Here is a 21,982-nt window from a genome sequence, read left to right as displayed (position 1 = left end):
TTAGGTTCAAAGGACTATTGCTACAGTATGCAGATGCAGGGTCATCAGCAAAGGCTCTGATTTTGCCGCGTTTGAATTTCAATTGTGTTTTCTCCAATAATTTGGCTAAATTCAATACTTTGAATACTTTGCATTTGCCTGAAGTCATTATATTATTTTGAAGTCTTAGATTTATATTTAAGTCCTTTTAAAATCTTCGCATTCACTTGACATCTTTTGTATTCACTTGAATTTTTCGCATTTGAGTTCGCTATCATAACTATTATCATAGTCATTCAAATAAAGCAAATAAAAACAAAGGGCTTTAAGGCTTTAAGGCTAACGAACAGTTTCAAAACAATTTTTTGTATTTAGCTTATTCATAACTTTAATTTAATAAAAAAAACTAGGTATTCAAAAATGTTACAAATATAATAGATAAACATGACAAAACAAACAAAAAACTCTATATTTCAAAAAAATTGTTAGATGATTTATTTTAAAACAAAAAGCAAGGACCTCAAGTGAATGCTAAGACTTCAAGTGAATGCAAAGAATGTATGAATTCTCAAATGATTGCAGTTAAATGATTGCATTATTTTTGAGATAAAATATTCATTTTTACATTTAAATTGTTTTTCAGTTTTCAGCAAAAATAAAATTAACACAACGCAACTATACATTTTACACAGATATGTACAAATTTAATTTACCTATATAGGTTTTTTCCAAAAGAAATATTTCAATACATTTTTCTTCTTAAAGAAAAACAATTGGTTTCAACTTGTTTCGTAAAATTTCAAGTCTCTGTTTTCCTCAGGCAAAATGATGTTTGTTTTCTTTTTTAAATTGCAATACACTTACAAATTACAATTCCAAATTTTAAAGGCAATTTACAACGAATAGCATTTTACTGGAAAATTTGATACCGATATATTAATTATTATATTACTAAATACAGTCACGGGAAATTGGGGTGGTTTTTTATTTTTTACTTTGAACTTTAATGCAGACTGTTAGAAATATTTGGTGTAATATAAATTCTACTTTTGGGCGTTAAAATAATTTAAGTTATAATGCCTGAAAGTATGCTTCTTATTATTACCACACAATTGTTTAGAATCATATTATTTTCTGAACACTGTGAAGTACATAAACACTCCTTCAAAAAACGATTTTAAGACCTTGAAAATTTATTACTTTTAACACTTTAATACATTAAATAATTATGAAGTGCTGATGTGTGTATGTATACCTATCATCAACATCATCTCGACAAGATACAATATTTTTAAACCAAAAACAATGAGATGAGTGTGGTGTATCTAACTATACTGTATCTACTCACTTCAAAACCAAACCGGATACGTTCACGCTCTTCTCATTTATTGTATAGAATGGTTTTGGCCTTATAATCAATCAAATGAACTGTTTAGATATTCACACTTATAATACAAAATCAATTAATTCCAGTTAATTCAAATTTAATTCTTCTCTTTGGGTTAATTTGTTTCGAAAACAAAACAAAATAAAATACCTTCCCAAACTTCTATAAAAGCTAGATACTTTTATTTTGAGATTTTTTTTAGTTGGAATTCTCTTGTCGATCGCTCCTCTAATCGGTCATTGATTGAGTCTGAAGCAGTAAAATTGTGCATATTTCTATAATAAAAAATCAATTAAATAAATTCACAATGAAAGTGCTAGTGTTTCTGTGTTTAGCCGGTAAAGAATAAAACATTCATTTAAACTCGGGACGATAATAATGAAAATAAATATTTATTTCTTTTTTGTGGATTTTAGGTTTGTGTCTAATGATGGTCGACTTTGCATTCAGTTTGCCCCTCGAATTGTGCTCAGAGGTTTGTCCCTTAAATTTAACTCTGATTTGCGCTACAAATGACGTATGCTTGAGAGCTTTTAGCAACTCATGTGATTTAGATTTCCATAATTGTCTAAACGATGAAAGTAAGAAGAAAAAAAAAAAACATTTAATTAGTGATGATTTAATTCAATACAAATTATATTTATAGAATTTAGAAATGTCGATGCGGAATATTGCAAATCATCCAGTTATGTGCTGTGCAATGAAGATGATCAAAATATCATCTCATCGTTTTCGTAGGTTAACATAATATACCAGGAAGCCGAGTTTGTAATAATTTATAATTTTAAAATAAGCTGTGATACAAATACTTCTTGAAGTGGAAAGGAGTTTGACAAATAAAATATTTTAACAAATAAAACAAGTTTTAAACCGAACACAATTTTATTTATTGCATAGATGTTCATGTATTTGACTTTAAATTGACCTTCATAAGATGTTATGTTAAAGAAGAAATTTAAATATTATCGACATTTAGTGGGATTACGTTTGATAATTTTTGAATGCCGATAATTCTATCTACAATAAGTAATAAACAAAGTTAGTGAACACTGATTTTCGAATGAAATACATATCTCGAGATGTCGATATTTACTTCAAAACTATTTAATTCTGTACATAATTCTATTGTTAATAATGGGAAATTATCAGTATTGGTAGCATCTCAGCCTCTTTTTTGAATTAAAATACACAATTTTCATAACACTTCAACAATCTTATCGCCCTGCTCAACTGTATAGTACCTCTTCATGGTTAAGAACTATCAAAACTCAAATAATGAAATGTCAAGTAAAATTCGTTAAAAAAATTTGACGATAAAGAGTGACTTACGTTTATCATCTGGTCGTATGGACCACCCTTAAATAATTTATTTAAGCTCTAAAGTTTTATAATCAAAAGAATAGAAATAAATCATATTCCAAGTATAATATGTTAAACACGTTTCAATTCAATTCTCGGTAAATGCTTGCACATAAATTTTATCTCGAATATTGAATATTAAAAGGAACAATTTGGCAATTAATGATTTTTTAATTAAATAGTCCTACTGATATTAACAAAACTCTCAACCTTCTTGCCAAATTTCTTACATCACTTTACACAATTCATAAGGAAGACCTGTTATTCTTCTAAAGTTTATATTGGCTTAATACGCTTAGATTTCTCTGATGTATTGAATGATCTCCAGGATTTTAAGACCAATCACATTTATGGTGTCGATAGTATTCCTGGTCATGTTCGATTGATTCAAGAGCAAATTTAGTTTCTTTGTAAACGAACTTTTAAGTGTTGCCCAACATTGGTGATAGGTTTTAATTAAATGACCTCAAATGACTTCTCGGATCCTTATAAAATTGTAAAGAATCGTTCCACAAGATTTGTGTTTCTTAATGGAATTTTTAACAAGATTCTTAAGTTCGACAAAACTATATTGGGTAAGAACTATTTATGATAAATTATGCTTGATATTTTATGTTATAGTATAAAGTACCTAAACTTTAGTCATTAATTTGTATTAATGACCCTATTAGATCAATGATATAAATTATTTATAAGTTATGTATCTATATTTTTATCTTTTTTGCATCTCCTGAGTCTGAAGCTTGTAGATTAAATAAATAAAAGAGGCTAGTTAAAAGTTTCAAATAGTATTTTTTATAAAAAATCAATTCTATTATCGATAGAATTAAAAAAAGAAGATATGAAATCAAAAATTTAAATTCAAACTGTTTTCTGTGGGGATGGATTTAAGGACTTAAATCAATATTTTTTTATAGGAAAACACTGCCTGACAATAAAAGAAGAACATTAACAACAATAATTATTTGACATGAGACAACTTAGAAGTCAGTATCTTCTTCAATTCTGAAGATGTTTAACTCAAAAATTAACCTGGAACACAAAATTAAGTATTTTGTGTTCCAGATTCTCAATTGGCAATAACTTATTAGTTTTTTTTATTTTTTTTTCAATTCGACAAATCAAAACCGATTAAAAAAAATTAATATAATCTTCTAATTCACTTGCTTCCGTTATTGAAACGAATTTCCAATCTTCTTTGAATGTATTGCAACTATAGTATAGATCGGAAGATAAAGATAAATGCTTTGAAAACTAAAGCAATCGCTTCTACCCGAAAAAAAATCTTGTTTTTTAATTCACTATTAATTAACGTCTTAGAAGCAAACTGGAAACTAAATGTTTAATATTTTGACGTTCAGGTCTATTTGAACTAACTATTGGAATTCATGTCCAAGAAATCATAAGAGAAGAAAGCATAACTATTAAATCATCTATCCTATCCTCGTCATGAAAAAATCTTATAATTTTCAGAGTGATTTTTTAATCTAGTTTTCTTTAACTGATTCATCATTCAACTGCTTGGAGTAACTGCTCAAAAAGCCATATCCGAAGTTTTTACAAATAATTTTAAACCTTCCTTGGATTTTTTTCGAGAAAATTAAAAGATCGAAATATCTGAAAATATTTCAATTTAAAACTTAGCTTCATATTTATACCATTCAAAAGACTGATTTAATTTTTTTAATGTATTTATGAATGTATTAATGTTTTGTTAATTAATGGATTTATTATTTCTTTTAAGTTTTGTGTTTCACTTATTTATTTATTTACTTCTTAACAAACTCATATTTAGTTATTTATCTATCCACTTTTTAAGTTTCCATAGGAAGTTATTGTAATCGGTTTTATTTGTCAAATTTAAAATGTTGACGTTTCAAAGTCCCCAGAATCTAAATAAAAGATTTTAAGAGAGATGCCTATGCGTGTGTGGTTACGTACCTTTGTTCGTCCGTTCATTCGAGTACCTTTTTTTATCGTCCATATCTCAAGGTAAAGATATCAGTAAGGATATCGATCGATAGTATGCAAATAATAACACAAAAATATGAAAAATGAGTGGGTGGTTAACTTAAAAAATCTCACGAACATATTTATAGAGCGCGTGACTTGAACTAAAAAAATAAAATTCTTGTCTCGAATATTTGACGGATAAGAATTAATTTTATCTCCAAAATAATTGTATGTAACAAAGAATAAGGTTTTTGACATGTGGCAAATGACAGCTTTTTTTTTACAAACAAATTAAAACCTAAACAAAAAAAAAAAACTAAAAGCCGGTTATTTTTTAACGTATATGTATATTTTTTTACGAATTATAGGTATTGGCTTCAAACTAATTTCATCACAAGGGGCTTTGCTTTAATATTACCCAGATACAATTTTCCAAATACTGAGCGTCAATTTGTTATTCATATTGAACGCCTTTGGAACTCTCTGCCCATAGCTATGAGAACAATAGAAGCAGTAGAGATTTTTAAATTTTTACTTTTTATTTATTTGGCAAATAATTGATGTTAAATTTCCTTTTCTTTATATAAATATGTAAATAGAAGTCTTAGGTATAATATAGTTTGTATTCAAATTCTTAAATTAATGTAAATGCCTGCAATACTTTATATGACTCATGTCCTACAAAATACATTCAATAACATTTTTGTAAAAATCCAAGTGTCCGTTTTTTTCAAACGAATTAAAATCTACAAAGAAATTTTACGGAAAATTGGTAAAAATTGAATTTCAATGCTCGATACATTGTGAATTTTTTAACAAATATGAAAACCTACAAAAACAAAACAAAAAAAAGATAAGAAATTGTTTACGACTTTAAGTATTATTCAATTTTGTGTTAAAAACTTTTTAAAATTGGCAGTAGTGGTAGACTATATGTATATCAATTTTTGTAAATTGTGCAAAATGTAAAGAAACAATGTAGGTAATATAAAATTAAATGAAAAAACTATTTCTTACCTAACCGTGAATTTATTTTAAAATTCTTATACAGATATTATTTCAGTTCTATAAAATTCGAATCTAAAAAATCACTACGCATCCATGCGTTATGTACTTATGAAAACACTCAACACATTATTCACACATGTCATATTGGCATGGCATCCCTATAATCTGACCTAGCTACACTGAATTCCCCACCTCCAGTCCACACTCAACATTCGAAAAATATTCGAGTCATCCATCTGATGCTGATCCCGACGAACCATCATCCATCCAAGATACAAAAGTATCTAATATGCATGCGATCGTTTACCCATCGTGGATATCGTCTTCGTCTTCGACGTCGTCATCGTCCGTCGATCGTCTGGTCGTGAGATGCACATCAAAACAAATAAACACAACAGATAACAATAACAACACACAAAACGTGGTATAAATTTCAAAAAAGAATTCAACAAAAAAAAAATAAAAACAAAACAAAAAGAAATAAGAAAAAAGAACCCAAAACAAAAACTGGATTTACTGAATGAATTTTTTACGAATAACTCTTTTAGTTGCATCTCATTTTCTCTCACTGTCTCTCTTTCTCTTCGGACCGATCTCGTTCCCAATAAGTGTTTGTTTCAATTTCAACTTCTAGGGAAATTTGTATCTCACAGAACGTTAGCAGGCTTGCCAGATATCTTTTTCCAAAACAATTGTTGTTTTTTTTTCGATGGTGTGACTTACACCTCATATTTTTTTATTAGAAAACGTTTTTTAAATATACCTCGCTTGAGCCACAATTTAAGTATATTGTACTACGTTTCAAAAAACCTTGAGATTTTTGAAAAACCTTGAATTTTATTCCCTTGTGTTTTATTAATTATTTTGAATAATTCGTTTTAGAGTTAATTTTAAGTTATGATTTTAAATCCAAACTTTGATTTCAGATTCACGTATAACGAACTTAGTAAGAGGCGTTTTTAACATATTTTTTTAAATATATTTTTCAATATACTCCAGAAACTTAAAGTATTATGTTTTAACCTTAAGACTATGAATTCATATTGAGAACGAAAGTTTTTTTTTTAACATTTTACGTTTGTCTATTTCCGTTTTAGAAAAAAATTCTGCAGTGTTCTCTTGAGATTATTGTGTGGCAAGTGAAAAGAATTTTGTTTAAAAAGTAAATAAGGTACTTTAAAAGTTTAAACGAGATATTGAATATAGCGATTATAGATTTGGAAAATCAAAACGAATTTTCTCACAACTAACTACGTCATGAATAAAAAATAAAAAAAATAAAAACCATAGCTTAAGAAATGATATTATACATTTTTTATTTCGAATTTTAAATGGTTATATCTCTGGAACCTGATGCAATAGATTGATTTTAAAATCCAGTTGGAGGTAAGGCCATACAAACCATAAGAAAAATATAAATTGCGTGGCATATTCAAAACCTTATTGACAAGTGAAATTGACCAAAAGCCATAATAGCCTGGCGATATTTTTCTTGCCCGGATAAATTATTAGTTTTTTATTGAAAATGCGTTATTATCGGCTAAGATCTTAGGCTATAAATAATCTAAATTCGGGATTTCTTGCTAATTTATGACATGGCAACCCTGGACGTCAAAGGCAACAATTACGAATAAGAAGATACAAACAAAAGCAAACGAAAATCAGCTGGATCAGTAGGCCACTGTGATGATGATCCCGCACACATGTGGTTCGTTCTTAAGGCCTGAGCGGGTGTGGGACAACTGGTATGGGACCAGTTTGAAGAAGCCGAAGTAATGATAGTGTTCTCTTCTGTTCTGTCTGTACCGGCTTCAAAGGCTTCAGTTGGGTTTCCCTGAACCCAGAGTTTCCTTTTATTTGTTCCCCAATTTCGTCGCTAGCTCCCTTGTGTCTGTCTTTCAAATACCTTACCACAGTTCGGAGCGGGCAGAATTTCACAGATTTTTTTTGTTTGTTATACTTGCTAGCGTCTTCGTTGCGGGCGTTCTCGTCTTGTTTGACGCATGGGCAGCTACTCAGCTAGCGATAGCACTTCTCTGGATCTTTGGACTTTTTCTTAGGATTTTTGAATAGAGATAGTGAGTGTGGTTGGCGTGTTGTGTTGTTCTTGTTATGTGAAACCAACAACAACATCAGCGATTAAAATAAGAATCTTTTTCGTCTTGGGGTTGAGCTGGTGAACACTTTTTCAGAATCAAATTCAGTTGTGTCAAAAGAGCCGTCCAGTTCAGTTGGATTGGCCCAAAAGATCGGGAAAAAGAAGTGAATTTAAAAAAAGAAATTAAAGTGAATAAAAAATATATACCCATGAATAAAAGTGAAGAACAAAATATTTTCTGAAAAAAAGTGTTGTTCAAACCCATTTTTTTTAAAATGGGGTCCCAGACGACAATGGGCCTCTATGGACTGTTACTATGTTGCCTTATCGTGTTTGTGAACTCAGAATTGACCCCACCATATTTCAATTTGGCTACTGGTAGAAAAATCTATGCCACAGCAACTTGTGGCGAAGGAGTTGATGGCCCCGAATTGTACTGTAAGCTGGTTGGTGCAAATACAGAAAATGATCATATTGATTATTCTGTAATTCAGGGACAGGTAAATGGAGTTTGTTTTTTAAATTAGTTTTTTTTAGCAATTTAAGCTAAATTTAAAGAGGTTTTTAAAGTACACATGTGATCATATCTTTAACCAACTCCCAGCACATATGGTTGGTGTGTTGAATTTAAATATTTGTCTGGCTTTAAGTGGATGAAATCATTTTTGTTTGTTTTTCATTTATAACATTTCCATAGGTAGGTTTGGTAGGATAGATATACAATGTATAGAAGAAGATATACCTACGATCTAAAGTGAAGAAGTTAATTTTTTTTTTGTTGATTTTATCTATTTTCGGGATTTATAGTTAAATCTGAGAGAGACTGGAAGAAAAACCTACACGGAGAAAAACAGATCTACTTCATTTTGAAAAATTAACCATAAAACTAATTTGAAAGAATTGGACAAGGTGAAAAATGTCTTAGAAAAAAAATGCTATGAACTCTTCAAAAAATAATTCTTAAATTAGAATGTTTTGAAAATCAGAATCAATTTTTCAATCCTTTAATATTTAATAATTAAATTTAACAAGAAATACAATGATAGCCTTAAATAATTCACAGTTTGCTTTTCGCCTGCCTGTTGGGATTTTAAAAATTTTTCATTTTTGACTTAGAAGATTCGATTTTGATAAAAATGTTCAAATGTGGACATTTAAATGATTAGACAAGAAGTCAAATTATTATAAGAATAGTTTTAAGAACAATTTTATTTGATTTCTTATATGAAATTTTAAAATTAACAGAAAGTTTATTTCATTATTGAAAGTGATTGATTTAAAAACCTTAATGGGCCAGTTAAAGCTCAATGAATCGAATTAGACATTAATGGCCAATTTTCTGAAAATAAAAAACATTTGGTATGAAAATAATGTCAAATATCTTTAATTTATCATATTCGACAATATTTCCAAAAATTAAAACAATAGTAAGTAATAATGTCGATCTGAGAATTGTCCACAAAAACGCCATTATAAAAAGGAAGGAAACTTTTTTTCCAATAAACCTTTAATTGCACAATTATTTTATTCTAAAAACTTATTTTTCTATGTTCTTGATAGAAATTCATTGTCATTTTATTGTATTTCAAATTGTAAATTGAATAATTCTACTGATTTTGGTTTTAAATTAAAAATGATGTCAGAGAATTTTACAATAAGAATTTTAATCAACAAATTGTTTTCAATGATACAAATTTTCAATGATGTCTATTATTTACCAGTCAGATTTTAATGATTGATTTTAATTACGAAAAGTGTTAGTATTTAAGGGTTACCAGAATTTAATCACTGTTTTTAGTGGAATGAAATATTTATAAAAAACTTAGACTTTAAATTGCCAAACATCCGGTGTAACTTATTTTAAACTTTATTAAAAATGTGCAAACAAATTTTAAAAGATGAGTGCAGCTGAACACTTTTAAACGTTTATTTAAAAATAATTTTAAACATTTACCAAGTTCTTGTTCGGTTTTAAAAACTATATTGAATACGGCTATAAAATATTTGTAGATTATTTTAGATTCACTTCAGCCTTTCTTAACACAATTTTGAAATACATCAAAAATTAAAAGAGAAAAACAACTATTGCAAATACAGTAAAAAAAAGCATACAAAACATTTTAAAAAAATTAAATTTTCTTATCTTTTCTTTTAAAAAAATAACAAATTAGTTTTGATCAAAAAACTATCTATCTTGCATCAGCTGTTAAATGTTTGTACTAAATTTGTTACCATTTTATTTTGCATTGTAGAAAATAATATATTAGTGGTCCAAAATGTTTTCTTTTTCCGCCGGAACAATTTTTTTGATTTTATTTAACATTTACGTCGTTATTAAAAGACCTAACTTAAAAAAAACAATTTTTTGGCCACAGGAAAAAACAGCATAAGGGGAATATTACAGTTTAATCAACACAAACTCAGGTTGTCATATGTGTTTTTCAGAACTAATATAATTTCCGACTTGTGTCTCTTAAGACGTTAGTCGACTTAATATAATACAGTTTACGAAATTGTTCTTCTGAAAATCTAGAAAAAGTTTCTTATGTTGTTTTCCCTTCTGGATGCTGATTTGGTTGTCCTTAATTTTGAAGAAGTACATTTTTTTTTTTAAATATTTGTTAAGTTTGAATTAAAGCTAGGATTTAAACCTTTTTGCATTGTTAATTAAAAGTTGATTCTATGCTTGAGCCGTTTATTTTGAAAGTGGTAAAAGTCACAGTAGTACCCGTGGCATGATGGTTAGTGCGTTGGACTGTCATGCAAGGGGTCTTGGGTTCAATCCCTGCCTGTGCCACCTTAATTTAAAAAAATTAATTTTCGCGGGTACTGCCTCTTGCGAGGAATTGACAAATCCTTCAAGAGTAATTCTTGTCATGAAAAAGTGCTTTCTCAAACTAGCCGTTCGGATTCGGCCTAAAATTGTAGGTCCCTTCCATTCCTGACAACAGTACTCGCACACAGGAATGGTTGAGAGTTGTAAGTCACTAGGCCCTGGTTCACAACGGACTGTTGCGCCACCCCATTTGATTTGAAAAGTCACTTTTTCAAAAAAAAATCGAATTAATGGCAACACTAAATTTAATTGAACGATATCTTTTCATTTTTAAAAAATTTGCGCTCAATAAGTTGAGAACTATTGAGATTTCTTCGAGAGAAGTATTGGTAATTAACGGTATAACAAATATCTTAAATATCTGGACTTAAAACAAAAGTGACTTATGCCACTATTAAAATAAACGGCTCAGTTATGAAATAATGTTTTTTAAGAATTATGACTACAAATTTTGTCCTATTTTTTTATAGCTCAAAATTAGACCTAAACTCGAAGTACTTAAATATATTAACTTTTAATAAGCTCATCTTAGGCTATCAATTGGAAGGGTTTAAGTGATATAATTTAAATTTGTAACACCTTTTTGCCTTAAGAAAAGTCATACAAATTATTAACACATAGTTATATCCCTTAAATGAAGCTAGTTTTATAAGGTTAACAAATAAACAATACCAACTAACAAGATATATATTTTAAAAAGGTTATAATACGCTGACATAGGTAAAATATAAACAAAAAAATATTAACTAACTCCTTTAAAATTTAGAAGCATTAAACACAGTGAAAATATCTATTTATTTATTTTACATTTTTACGGGAAAATCAATATTTAAAATACAAAAATAAGGAATAAATATATAAATATTTTAATTTCGCAGGTTTGTGATGTATGTGATCCAAATAATCCAGAAAAGTATCACGGTCCTGAATATGCAATCGATGGTACTGAATTATGGTGGCAGAGTCCTCCGCTATCTAGAGGAATGAAGTACAATGAGGTTAATTTAACCATTGATTTTGGACAGGTGAGTTGATTTTTACAACAAAAACAAAACACACACATATTCTTATATGAATCTTTTTTAAACTTAATCAATTATCGCTTCCTTGAATACTTTTTGTTTAAAAAATAAAAAGAATACAAATAAACGAAAGAAGTCAGTAGAATTCATAGTACGAGTGACAAAGATGTTTTTTTTAATAACGATACAAAAGTGTTGCGTTTTTTTATTACTTATTTAAAGGATTTAAAATTGTACAATTTGTCTAAAAGCTACTTATATATAAAAATCTATTTACTATCTTCCGATTGGAAGTTATTGTAATCCGTCCGATTTGTTGAATTGAAAATTTTGACATTTCGCGTCGTTTCAAGGTCCCTAGAGTCTTAATAAAAGATTTTTAGAGAGACGTCTATGAGTGCGTATGTACGTTACTTTCGCGACGTTTTTTCGTCGTCTATGGCTCAAGAACCACAAGAGATATCGATTTCAAATAAATTTTGTTATGTAGATGATAATAATGCAGAAAGGGCTTCCAAGAAAATTTTTTTGGTTTTTTACCATAGCAATTTAAAAAAGGTGAACATTTTGGTTAAACCTAAATATCTCACAACCCATTAACGCTAGAGACTTGAAATAAATTTTATATTAAATATTGTAGCAAATACAATTTTGAAAAAAATCCACTCAAAATAAATATATTATAAAAAAAATTGAGACTTCGAAAATTTTACGAATTAAAAATGATTTTATCTCCAAAACAATTTTGTGCAACGAAGAATAACATTTTCAACATCTGGTTAAATTTGTAGAAAAATCGAATCGACAGTTCTTTTACAAAAAAATTCAAAACTTAAAAAAAAAATAACAAAAGTTGGTAAAAATTGATTTTGGCTCAAATATCTTTTCAAAAAATTCAGAGTTGAGAGTTTTTTTTTACAAAAAATATAAACTTAATTGATAAAAGATGGTAAAAATTGACTTTCGACTCAAATATCTTTTCAAAAGTGTTGGATATTGGCTTAAAACTAATTTTATCTTTTAAGAAATATAGTTGGTAACATTCAGTAAAATTTTGAGAAAAATCGAAGTTACAGTTTTTTTAGAAAAAATAAAAAACCAAACAAAAATGAACAAGAGTTGGAAAACTTGATTTTCGACTTAAATATCTTTTCAAAGTTTTGAGCTATTAGCTGGAAACTAATTTTATATTATAAGAAATATTGTTTTTAACATTCGATACAATTTTGAAAAAAAAATCGAATTCTCAGTTTTTTGTAAAATCTACAAAAATAGTACGCAAATTTGTTTAAAATTGATGTTCGGTTTTCGATATCTCGCGAAAAATAGAAGATATTGACTTCAAATTAATTTCATTCATTCAATTTTTATTTGTTTATATAAGAAATACACATTTTCAAGAGATGCTACTAAAATTGTTTTCCGACTAAAAATCTCGTTTGCAAAAATACATCTCGAAATCAAACTATTTCATAAAATCTAAAATATTGTCGGTAATTTTTAAATCTCTGACAAATTTTTTAACAAAACACGAAAACCTACAAACTTGTAAGCAAGACAAATCGACAGACAGGATGGGAAGTTTCTTTTTTTTAAATCAAGTTCGTAAAAGTTAAAAGGTGCTAAAAAATATAGAATTCATTTTTTAACTAGTAAAATAGGGGAACATTTTATTAAACATAGGACAAATATAAATACATGCATTAAATTAATTAAAAACAATAATTTATCTAAGGTTTTTAATCGCCTAAGTTCGAACCACACTTTAAAATCAATCTATCACGTCAGGTTTTTTTTCAGTAGTTTTTATTTTATTAATGAAATTTGTTATGATTATTAAACCTATATTCTGCTCAAAAAAAATTCAATATCCTATTTACTTTTCAAAAAATCCTAATAACTAGCAACTTGTAAGTTTTCACCTGCCATAAACGGTAAAGCATTTGTGCTAAAACGGTTTGTAAAAGTTAAACGCAAGACGGTATAAAAGCAAATTTTTTCTTTTCATTACCAATTCTTAGTCTTAAGGTTGACAAAATTATAAAATATTAATATGGATAACAGATATTTCTTTGTTTCAGCACATATGTATAACTGAAATCAAATTTCGAATTCGGACTCAGCACAAAAAACTTATTCTAAAACGAATTATTCAAAACTACAAACAAAGTTTTTAAAATAATGCAATATTACGAAAACTAAACTATACCTGGAAATTACAGATTTGTACTATGTGTAAAATATTTGTTTAAGAATTCCGTTGCGTTTAAATCTAACCTTACAGACAGCGTAGTACGTAATTTTTTGCATTTCCAGGCAGGAATATTTAAAAAACATGATTATGCAAAAATAATGAGGTTAAAGTTCGATTCAGGACGACAAATTCCTGAACAAAAATATATTGTTATTGATCTTCTGTTTTTTGTTTTATTTAAAAATAATTAACATACAACCTGAGATTTTCATGTAAAAAATCATAAGTATCTATTTTGCAACTTGTTATCTTAGATTATAAAGATGCAAGAGAACGAAGAAACCTTTCAGCAAAAATGTGTCTCAAATTTTGTGTGGTATAGTAATTACATGTATCTTCCCGTGTGTATACCTTCCCTCAGTAGGTACCTTACCTATGGCTATTGTGGTCTTAAGAGCAAAGCTTGAGTCTTCATTCGAAAAGTACATACATATTTTTTGAAACCTTTTTTTTGGGTTTGTTATGTTGTTTGATTGTTAAATGTTTCCACTTTACTTTGGTGTACAATTCTTGATTACTTTGCAGTTTTTTTCTGTTTTTTGTTCAATTCTGATACCTCCTGTAGATATTTTTTTTAAATACCACGTTTCACCTTACGGGTATATTTCAATAGTTTTTTATTGGATCACTTTATTTGTCTGGATAGGGAATGTGCCTATCTCGACATTTTTCGATTTAAATGCGAGGTATAATTTTGCACGTTGTTCGTATTATTTTTTCAGCTTCATTAGTTCCATGTGAGTTTATAGACTTACTTATTTTGAACTTCTCTTAGCATTAGACACACTAAAAGTGTAATACAGATTTAATTTTTTTTTCAAGAATTTACTGAACGCATGAGATCACCATGTAGTGATAGACATGCGAATTATTTCGCATTTTATGCTTGGAATAGAAAACTGAGTGGGAAATGAGTAGACGTACATATGGTAACTACTTGATGCTTTAATTCCATCAAATTCACATTTGGCAAGGTTGCCGCACAGAATAAAAAGTATAAACAAATTGACATGTTTAATCATTGGCAAGGCTGGTAGAAATTCTATAGATAAAGTCCTACTTTTCTAATTATCTTTCGTATTGCTTCAAAGAATACAAAAATGCACAAAAACAAATACTTTAAATTAAATTATTCTTCTTGTTTTGTAGGATCCAATAACTTTATTATGTCAATATGTAACAATATGACATCGCTATGAAAAATACTTATTTCAATATGAAGATCCATTTAAAGATATTGTCTTCATAAAGTAAATTTCAAATTAAACAATCCCATTTCATGAAAAGCCCATTTATTTCATATTCAGCGGTCGCTCTTTCAGAAAGTTTTTGAGTTACGACGTTGAAATTTTCACTTCTTAAAAATAAATACTATTTAAAAAGGCAATAATTAAATTGTAGGGCCCTTTAAGTAAACTGTGTTTCTAAGACATTTAAAAAAAGAAATAAGGAAACAACAATAGTGCAAAAACGTTTTAAATAACTTTTTTTGTTAAAAATGCTGTAAAAACATCGAGTGTAGCTTCGGCTGTGTGGCACCTAGCGCAGCGCTGCGCCCGGCCGTCCTGTTGAAACCAAATGTTGTTAGTATTCTCCTCTTCAATTTTTGAGAACAAATATTCGTTCAACAGGCCCGATAACGATCGCCATTGACTGTAACGGGTTTTCCTTGCTCATTTTCGAAGAAAAATGGCCCAATTATGCCTCTGGACCAAAATCCACACCAAACAGTGACTCGTTTTGGGTGTATCGGCTTTTCAATGTATGCGTGCGGGTTTTCTGTGCCCCAAATGCGCCGATTTTTGTTGTTTACATATACCAGCCAAGATCAAAATGAGCTTCACCTGAAGAGATAATTTGTTTTGGTAAAATTGGCATCTTCTCTAAGCGTTGTTCCCAGCATTTTTCAAGCATACACACAACCATATTCATTCAGCGGAAGGATAAAACTAATTATCTGTCAAATCAGACATGAGCTAAGTGCTACCATTCACGAAATAAGCACGAATTGAAAAAAAGAGGCTGGGATGAGACGCACACTGATAACATCCCATTTGCGATTTGTCTTGCTTTGTAGGTTTTCTTGTTTTGTTAAAAAAGGTGTTTTTGTTGCATCATTTTAAAAAATTTAAAAACTGCCAAAAATATTTTGCATTTATGATGAAATAGTTTGATTTCAAAATCTATTTTAGTTAACGATATATTCAGTCGAAAACCGACTTTTACCAATCACACTATTTTTTGTAGATCTAAATTTTGTGTGAAAAAACTGACTGTTGCATTATTATAAGAAATTTACTGCATATCGAAAACAATATTTTCTGTGAGATTAAAACATTTTGAGCCAATATTTTTAATTTTTGAAAATATATTTGAGTTGAAAATTAATTTTTAACAACTTTTATTAATTTTTTTTAGGTTTTTATTTTTTGTAAATAAAACTGTCAATTCAATTTTTCTCAACATTTTTCAGAATGTTGAAAACAATATTTCTTATAAGATAAAATAAGTTTGAAGCCTTAATCTCAAGTTTTTAAAAAGATATTTGAGTCGAAATTAAATTTTTACCAAATTTGAGTAATTTTTTTTAGGTTTTTATTTTTTATTAAAAAATTAGATTTTCAAAACTGTATCAGATGTCAAAAACATTATTCTGCGTTTCACAAAATTGCTGTGGAGATGAAATCGTATTTTAGTCGTAAAATTTTCGAGGTGAGATATTTTTTTTCAGTTTTTTTGATTTATAAATAGAAAACGTTAATTGGATTTTTTTCCAAAAATATATTTGGTATCACGTTATAATATATAATATAAAATTTAATTGAAGACTCGAGCGTTATTGGTTCATGAGATATTTAGGGTTAACCAAAATTTGAACCTTTTTTTAAACTGCTGTGATAAAAAACAACAACCCAATTTTTTTGAGATAAGATCTTTCTACATTATTATCTGTACAACAAAATTTATTTGAAGTCGATATCTCTTCTGGTTCTTGAGCTATGGACGAACGTACGTACACACACGCGCACTTCTTTCTAAAAATCCTGAAACGTCGAGAAATGTTAAAAATTTCAATTTGACAAATCGGACTCATTACAATAACTTCCTATGGGAAGTTTAAAATGTTATATGGCGGGGTTTATAAATAAAAAAACTGAACAAATATTTGCAAACTCGAATATTTTATTAACAACAAATATTTGTATCTCCAAAATAATTGTATGCAACGAAAAATAATGGTTTTGAATCTGATATTTTTAAGAGAAAATCGAAGTGACAGTTTTCTTACAAAAAATTAGTGCCTAAAACAAATCACTAAAAGTTGGTAAAAATTAATTCGTGACCTTTTTAAAAATCAAATGTATTGGCTTCGAACTTTGTTTTATAAAAATACTTTTGTCAACTTTCAGTAAAGTTTTGGGAAAAATCGAATAGTTTTTGGAATTCAGTAAAATTGTAATAAGAATCCAACATCCGTTTTTTGCATACAAAAAATCGGTAAAAATTGGTATTCCATTCTCGATATTTCGTAAATAAATAAAGGTATTGACTTTAAAATTTTCTTAGAAAAATACGTTTTGCATTTTTTTACATAAGAAATAAAAACTTTCAAAAATGCTGCTAAAATTAGTAGACATTGGTGTTGGACTAAAAATCTCGTTAATAAATAGATTTAGAAATCAAACTATTTCATCATATGAAAAATATTTTCAGTGATTTTTAGCTAATCTTTTAGAAAAATTCAACTGACCAAAAAGAACGAAAAAAGTCTCCTATTGACTATTTTGGTACTCAAATTGATTATTTGGTAGTCAATTTCCAGCCGATAACCGGGATAGTCAATAGAACAATTTTTTTGTTTGGTATTCATTATGACAACTGCTGTAGTCAATATCACAACTTTGATTGAAGGAAATAGAAACTATGGTTTACATATTGACTAATGTATTAGTCAATATGACAACTGCGGTAGTCAATAGGACAATTGTGGAAGTGAATATGACAATATTTTCTGAAAATCGTAATCTAATTTGACTACTGTACCGGATAGTCAATATATAACAATCCTCGATTGTCAATTTTGTAAGTCAATATGACAACAAAATTGTTACCAAATTGTACCTAACGAAATTTTTCTATCGACTACTTTTGTTGAAATATTGACTACCCAAAAATTGACAGTCGAAAATTGTTTTATTGACTATCCAGTAGTCGATAATTTTGGTAGTCACTGCGACAATTTGGCCAAATTTCAATTTGACCATCGACGATTATTAATATGACAACTTTTTTGTCTGTGCACTTTAAAAAAAAACCTATAAAAACTGACCAAGTATTAGGAAAAAAAGAAAGATAATATTGTTATGATAATTTCTTAAAGTTTTAAGCAAGACAAATCAACAGACGGGATTGGAAGTTTTTAATGTCTCAGCCTATTTTTTTGCACTATTAAACTTTGTTTAGAAATATTATGGAATAGACAATATTATAAAACCACACGGTAAAAATAACCCCTGTATGCAGACTTTGGAATAATTGTAGTACATAAAATCATTATTGGTATACCGCAAGTTTCTTGCAAGTTCAATAAATTTGATTTATTTTGTTCATATTCTGTATTTGGTTTTCGGATTTAAGTTTAAAAAAAAAAGAGTTTACTGCATTAACCTTATATAAAGCAAACTTTTACAAAAATCAGTTTTTAAATTCAAACGCCCACTAAGAATTTTGATTTCTAAAGAACTACTCTCTAAAATCATCAATTTATTGGTTATATTTGTCATAATATGAGTCAAATTCTTTTCGGTTCTACCCTTAATTTCCGTATGAATACCTTAATTAAAAGGAACCAAAATGCGTTTAGTTATTCAATTGGTAAAATTAATTGTTGTCAAAATATATCACAAACAAAAAGTTAACTAAAAACTTTGTTAGTTAGTTAAACGATTTGCCTATGCACAAATAAGTACAGATCTTCAAAATTTTTAATTGAATATTTTGTACTCTTAATTAGAATTGTATTTATGGTTAATTTTTTTTTCCTTCATCATGTCAACTGAGTATTTGAAGCCATATGTATATGTTTGTTTTCATTTCCTTCATTAAAAATGTGGTGTGGCTTTCGTTACTTGCTACATTATCCGTCATTTTTTTAATTATTGTCGCTCATGAAATGATAACATTATGACCTCAGAAGACCAAGCTATGAAATTGAGCATCTTTATCGTAATGAAACGGAAATGAAAAATAAAACATTGTTGGTTAGTGAAAAATGGATTCTTTATTAAAATTTTGTTTTCATAGTCTTATGAAATAAGAAATGAATTTGAGAACGTTTGCTGATATTACTCTACAATCGTAGTCACACTAGTTTTTATGTTTAATTTGTCTTGAAGGACAAACCAACTTAGTAATTAATCTTCTATTTAAAATAGAAGATCTTACAACAAAAAGTAGGTTTACAAATAGCTTCAGTAATTTACTTTAAAGAAATGTCAAGAATTTAGTATTTCAGATCCTGCAGCGGTCTGCGTCACAAAAACATCCATTTTCAAAAAGTCGGCATAATAAGTCAGCATAAAATTGCAAAGTCTATGTCATTTTTATTATCATCAGACTCTGGTGGTGGTTTCCGGTCTATATGCGTTTATCATTTCAGTGTAATGACAAATATTAATTAAAAACTGTAATTTTCATAAAAACAAATAAGTAATCAAATCTTTTTGCTATTAAATTAAAAATATTTACTTACTTACTTGCTCAGAAATGTTTGTATGTAAAATTAAAAAATGAGGTCATGAATTCTTAAAACAAGACAACTTAACCAACACAGTAATTGTTAGCTGCTCTTAAGTAGGTACATACCTACCACAGCTTCATTATTGTACATTAGGGTGGATCATAATTTATGTCTTAAGAAAAAAACTTAAAATAACAAAATATAATATTAAATTTTGTAGTAATCAGACCTTATCTTACATGAAGACAAGAAAGATATATTCGTCAATGTTGATTACACAACAAAATTTCAATACTTATATCTTTTATTTATATCTTTTATTTTTCAGTCCAATTTGTTTGAATTGAAAATGTTGGCACTCCTCGAAGACGTTGTTACATAAAATTATTTTGGAGATAAAATCATTTTTGTTCTAAAAAAATCGAGGTGTTATTTAATTGTTTTCAGTTTATTTGATTGAAAAAAAAACCGTTGAATCTTTTCCAAAATTAAATCAATTTGGTATTACGTCACATATGTACACTAATATTATAAAGGGGAAGATTTGTATTACATTATCACTGAGTAACATAGGTTATATTTACTACTAGATTAATATAGAAATCTTTAGAAATTCCTATTAAAACCAACCGAAGGTGAAAAAAAAATTAGCTATAAAATGAAGAGTATTAATGATAGGACAACAAAATGTTCGACATTATTATTATTACTATTATTATTTTTATCTTTATTTTTTCTTCACAAAAATACACTCACTTACATTTTAAAGATTTACAAGCATGGCTATTAAGCCGTCTGCCGGTTATATCTAAATTTTAAACATTGAGAAAGAAGTTATTTTTTAGCCGTTATATAATAAAAATTAACAATTTACAAAATAATTTATGATTAAGATTCTGATTATGATTAAGTATGCCAGATTGAACGATTTAATTGAATTGAAAATAACAAATTTTACAGGCTTTTAGTTTAGCGAAAATAAAAACTACTAATATATATCTCGAAATAAATATTAGGTTGGTATAATTAAGCTTATTGGTAATTTTTTAGGTTTAATCATTGATATTTAGATACATAAAAAAGTAAAGAGCAGTAAAAGACTTTCAATATCAACATTGAAACGGGTTTTTAGTTAAGCTAAAACAAAATTATATTAGACTGAACATTACATTAGAGGTCCACGAATGTATTTCTATACGCAACAGCTTCAGAGAAAAAACGGATAAGAAGTTTCCAACCACCCTCACCATTCAAAACTCCAAGACAGTCCTCAAACGAAAGGAAGCTCTTATTGAAATATAAACGCCGGATATCTTGTAAGATCGGACATAAGTTTACTGTATAATTATCTAGATTCGGACTCCTTAGCCCGATCGAGAAATGTCTGAAAAATGTTGTCATCTATAACAGAAATACAGTCGTAAAGTTCATTCCTCCACGAATCTAGATTATCCAAACAAAACGTCAAAGGAAAGTTATGTTCTGAGGCGACTCACTCCAATCTTTAAAAGGAGTGTATCTGTAGCGTAACGCTGTTAGGAGAATCCTTTTCTGCAAATTGTTGTTAGATCTTTGCATGCAAGTGTGGAAAATAACAGTGATCAAACATTTTTTTTGGACGCACCCGCTGGCACGGGTAAAACCTTTCTGGCCAATTTAGTATTGTCAAAAGTAAAATTATCCGGAAGAAGAGCACTGGCAGTGACATCGTCAGGAATGGATGCAACCCTATTAAATGATGGGAAAACGGCTAACTCTCCGTTTAAATTACAGTTGGCTGTTTCTTTAGATCAACAGTCTGCATGTTCAATCCGTAAAAATAGTCCACTGGGAAGCTCTTACAGGACACGTTGCTGATTATTTGGGATGAGTGCACCATGAGCCATAGAGCTCATATAGAAGCAGTGGGCCGCACATTAAAAGATATAAGAAACTCATCCAATATGATGGGTGGATTAACTTTTGTTTTCGCTGGAGACATTCGCCAAACTCTATAAGTTGTAACAAAATATACGGAGACGGAAAATTTACTACTCCTATTGCAAACAGCTCCCAGGTACTGTTGGATATTGAAGTGGCTCAAACAGTCCAAAGTCTAGAAATTCTTATAGACACAATCTATACCGACATGAAAAATCTTACAGTAAGAAATTTCCATTGGCTCTGTTTGAGGGCGATATTGTCACCCAAAAAGGACTTAATAAATGAGATAAACAAAATTATTATTGAAAAAGTACTAGGTGATTTTAAATGTTACAAAGCTGTTGACACCGTGTGCAAAATCGAAGACACAGTGCACTACCCACAGACATTTTTAAATGATCTCAAGCATGCTGGCTTGCCACC

General features: G+C 28.6%; 2 protein-coding genes across 2 annotated transcripts in view; both read left to right on the top strand.

Annotated features, from left to right (window-relative positions):
- The first annotated feature begins 1,551 nt into the window (after nucleotides 1-1,551).
- LOC129947221 (uncharacterized) lies at nucleotides 1,552-2,236 on the top strand. Its single transcript, XM_056057689.1, has 3 exons — nucleotides 1,552-1,704; nucleotides 1,783-1,947; nucleotides 2,013-2,236. The coding sequence occupies exons 1-3, from the start codon at nucleotides 1,674-1,676 to the stop codon at nucleotides 2,102-2,104; spliced, it is 288 nt and encodes a 95-aa protein (XP_055913664.1). The 5' UTR covers nucleotides 1,552-1,673; the 3' UTR covers nucleotides 2,105-2,236.
- A 5,606-nt stretch (nucleotides 2,237-7,842) lies between these two features.
- LOC129948237 (laminin subunit alpha) overlaps nucleotides 7,843-21,982 on the top strand; it is a 34,721-nt gene continuing 20,581 nt past the window's right edge. Inside the window, exons 1-2 of the mRNA XM_056059154.1 lie at nucleotides 7,843-8,284; nucleotides 11,499-11,645. Of these exons, the coding sequence (XP_055915129.1) occupies nucleotides 8,060-8,284; nucleotides 11,499-11,645 (372 nt within the window). The 5' untranslated portion in view covers nucleotides 7,843-8,059. The remainder of the gene's footprint in view (nucleotides 8,285-11,498; nucleotides 11,646-21,982) is intronic.

This window comes from Eupeodes corollae, chromosome 2 (assembly GCF_945859685.1).
Source record: "Eupeodes corollae chromosome 2, idEupCoro1.1, whole genome shotgun sequence".
NCBI lineage: Eukaryota > Metazoa > Arthropoda > Insecta > Diptera > Syrphidae > Eupeodes > Eupeodes corollae.
Note: the sequence above shows the minus strand (reverse complement) of the source record. Positions and strands in the feature narration are given on the sequence as shown.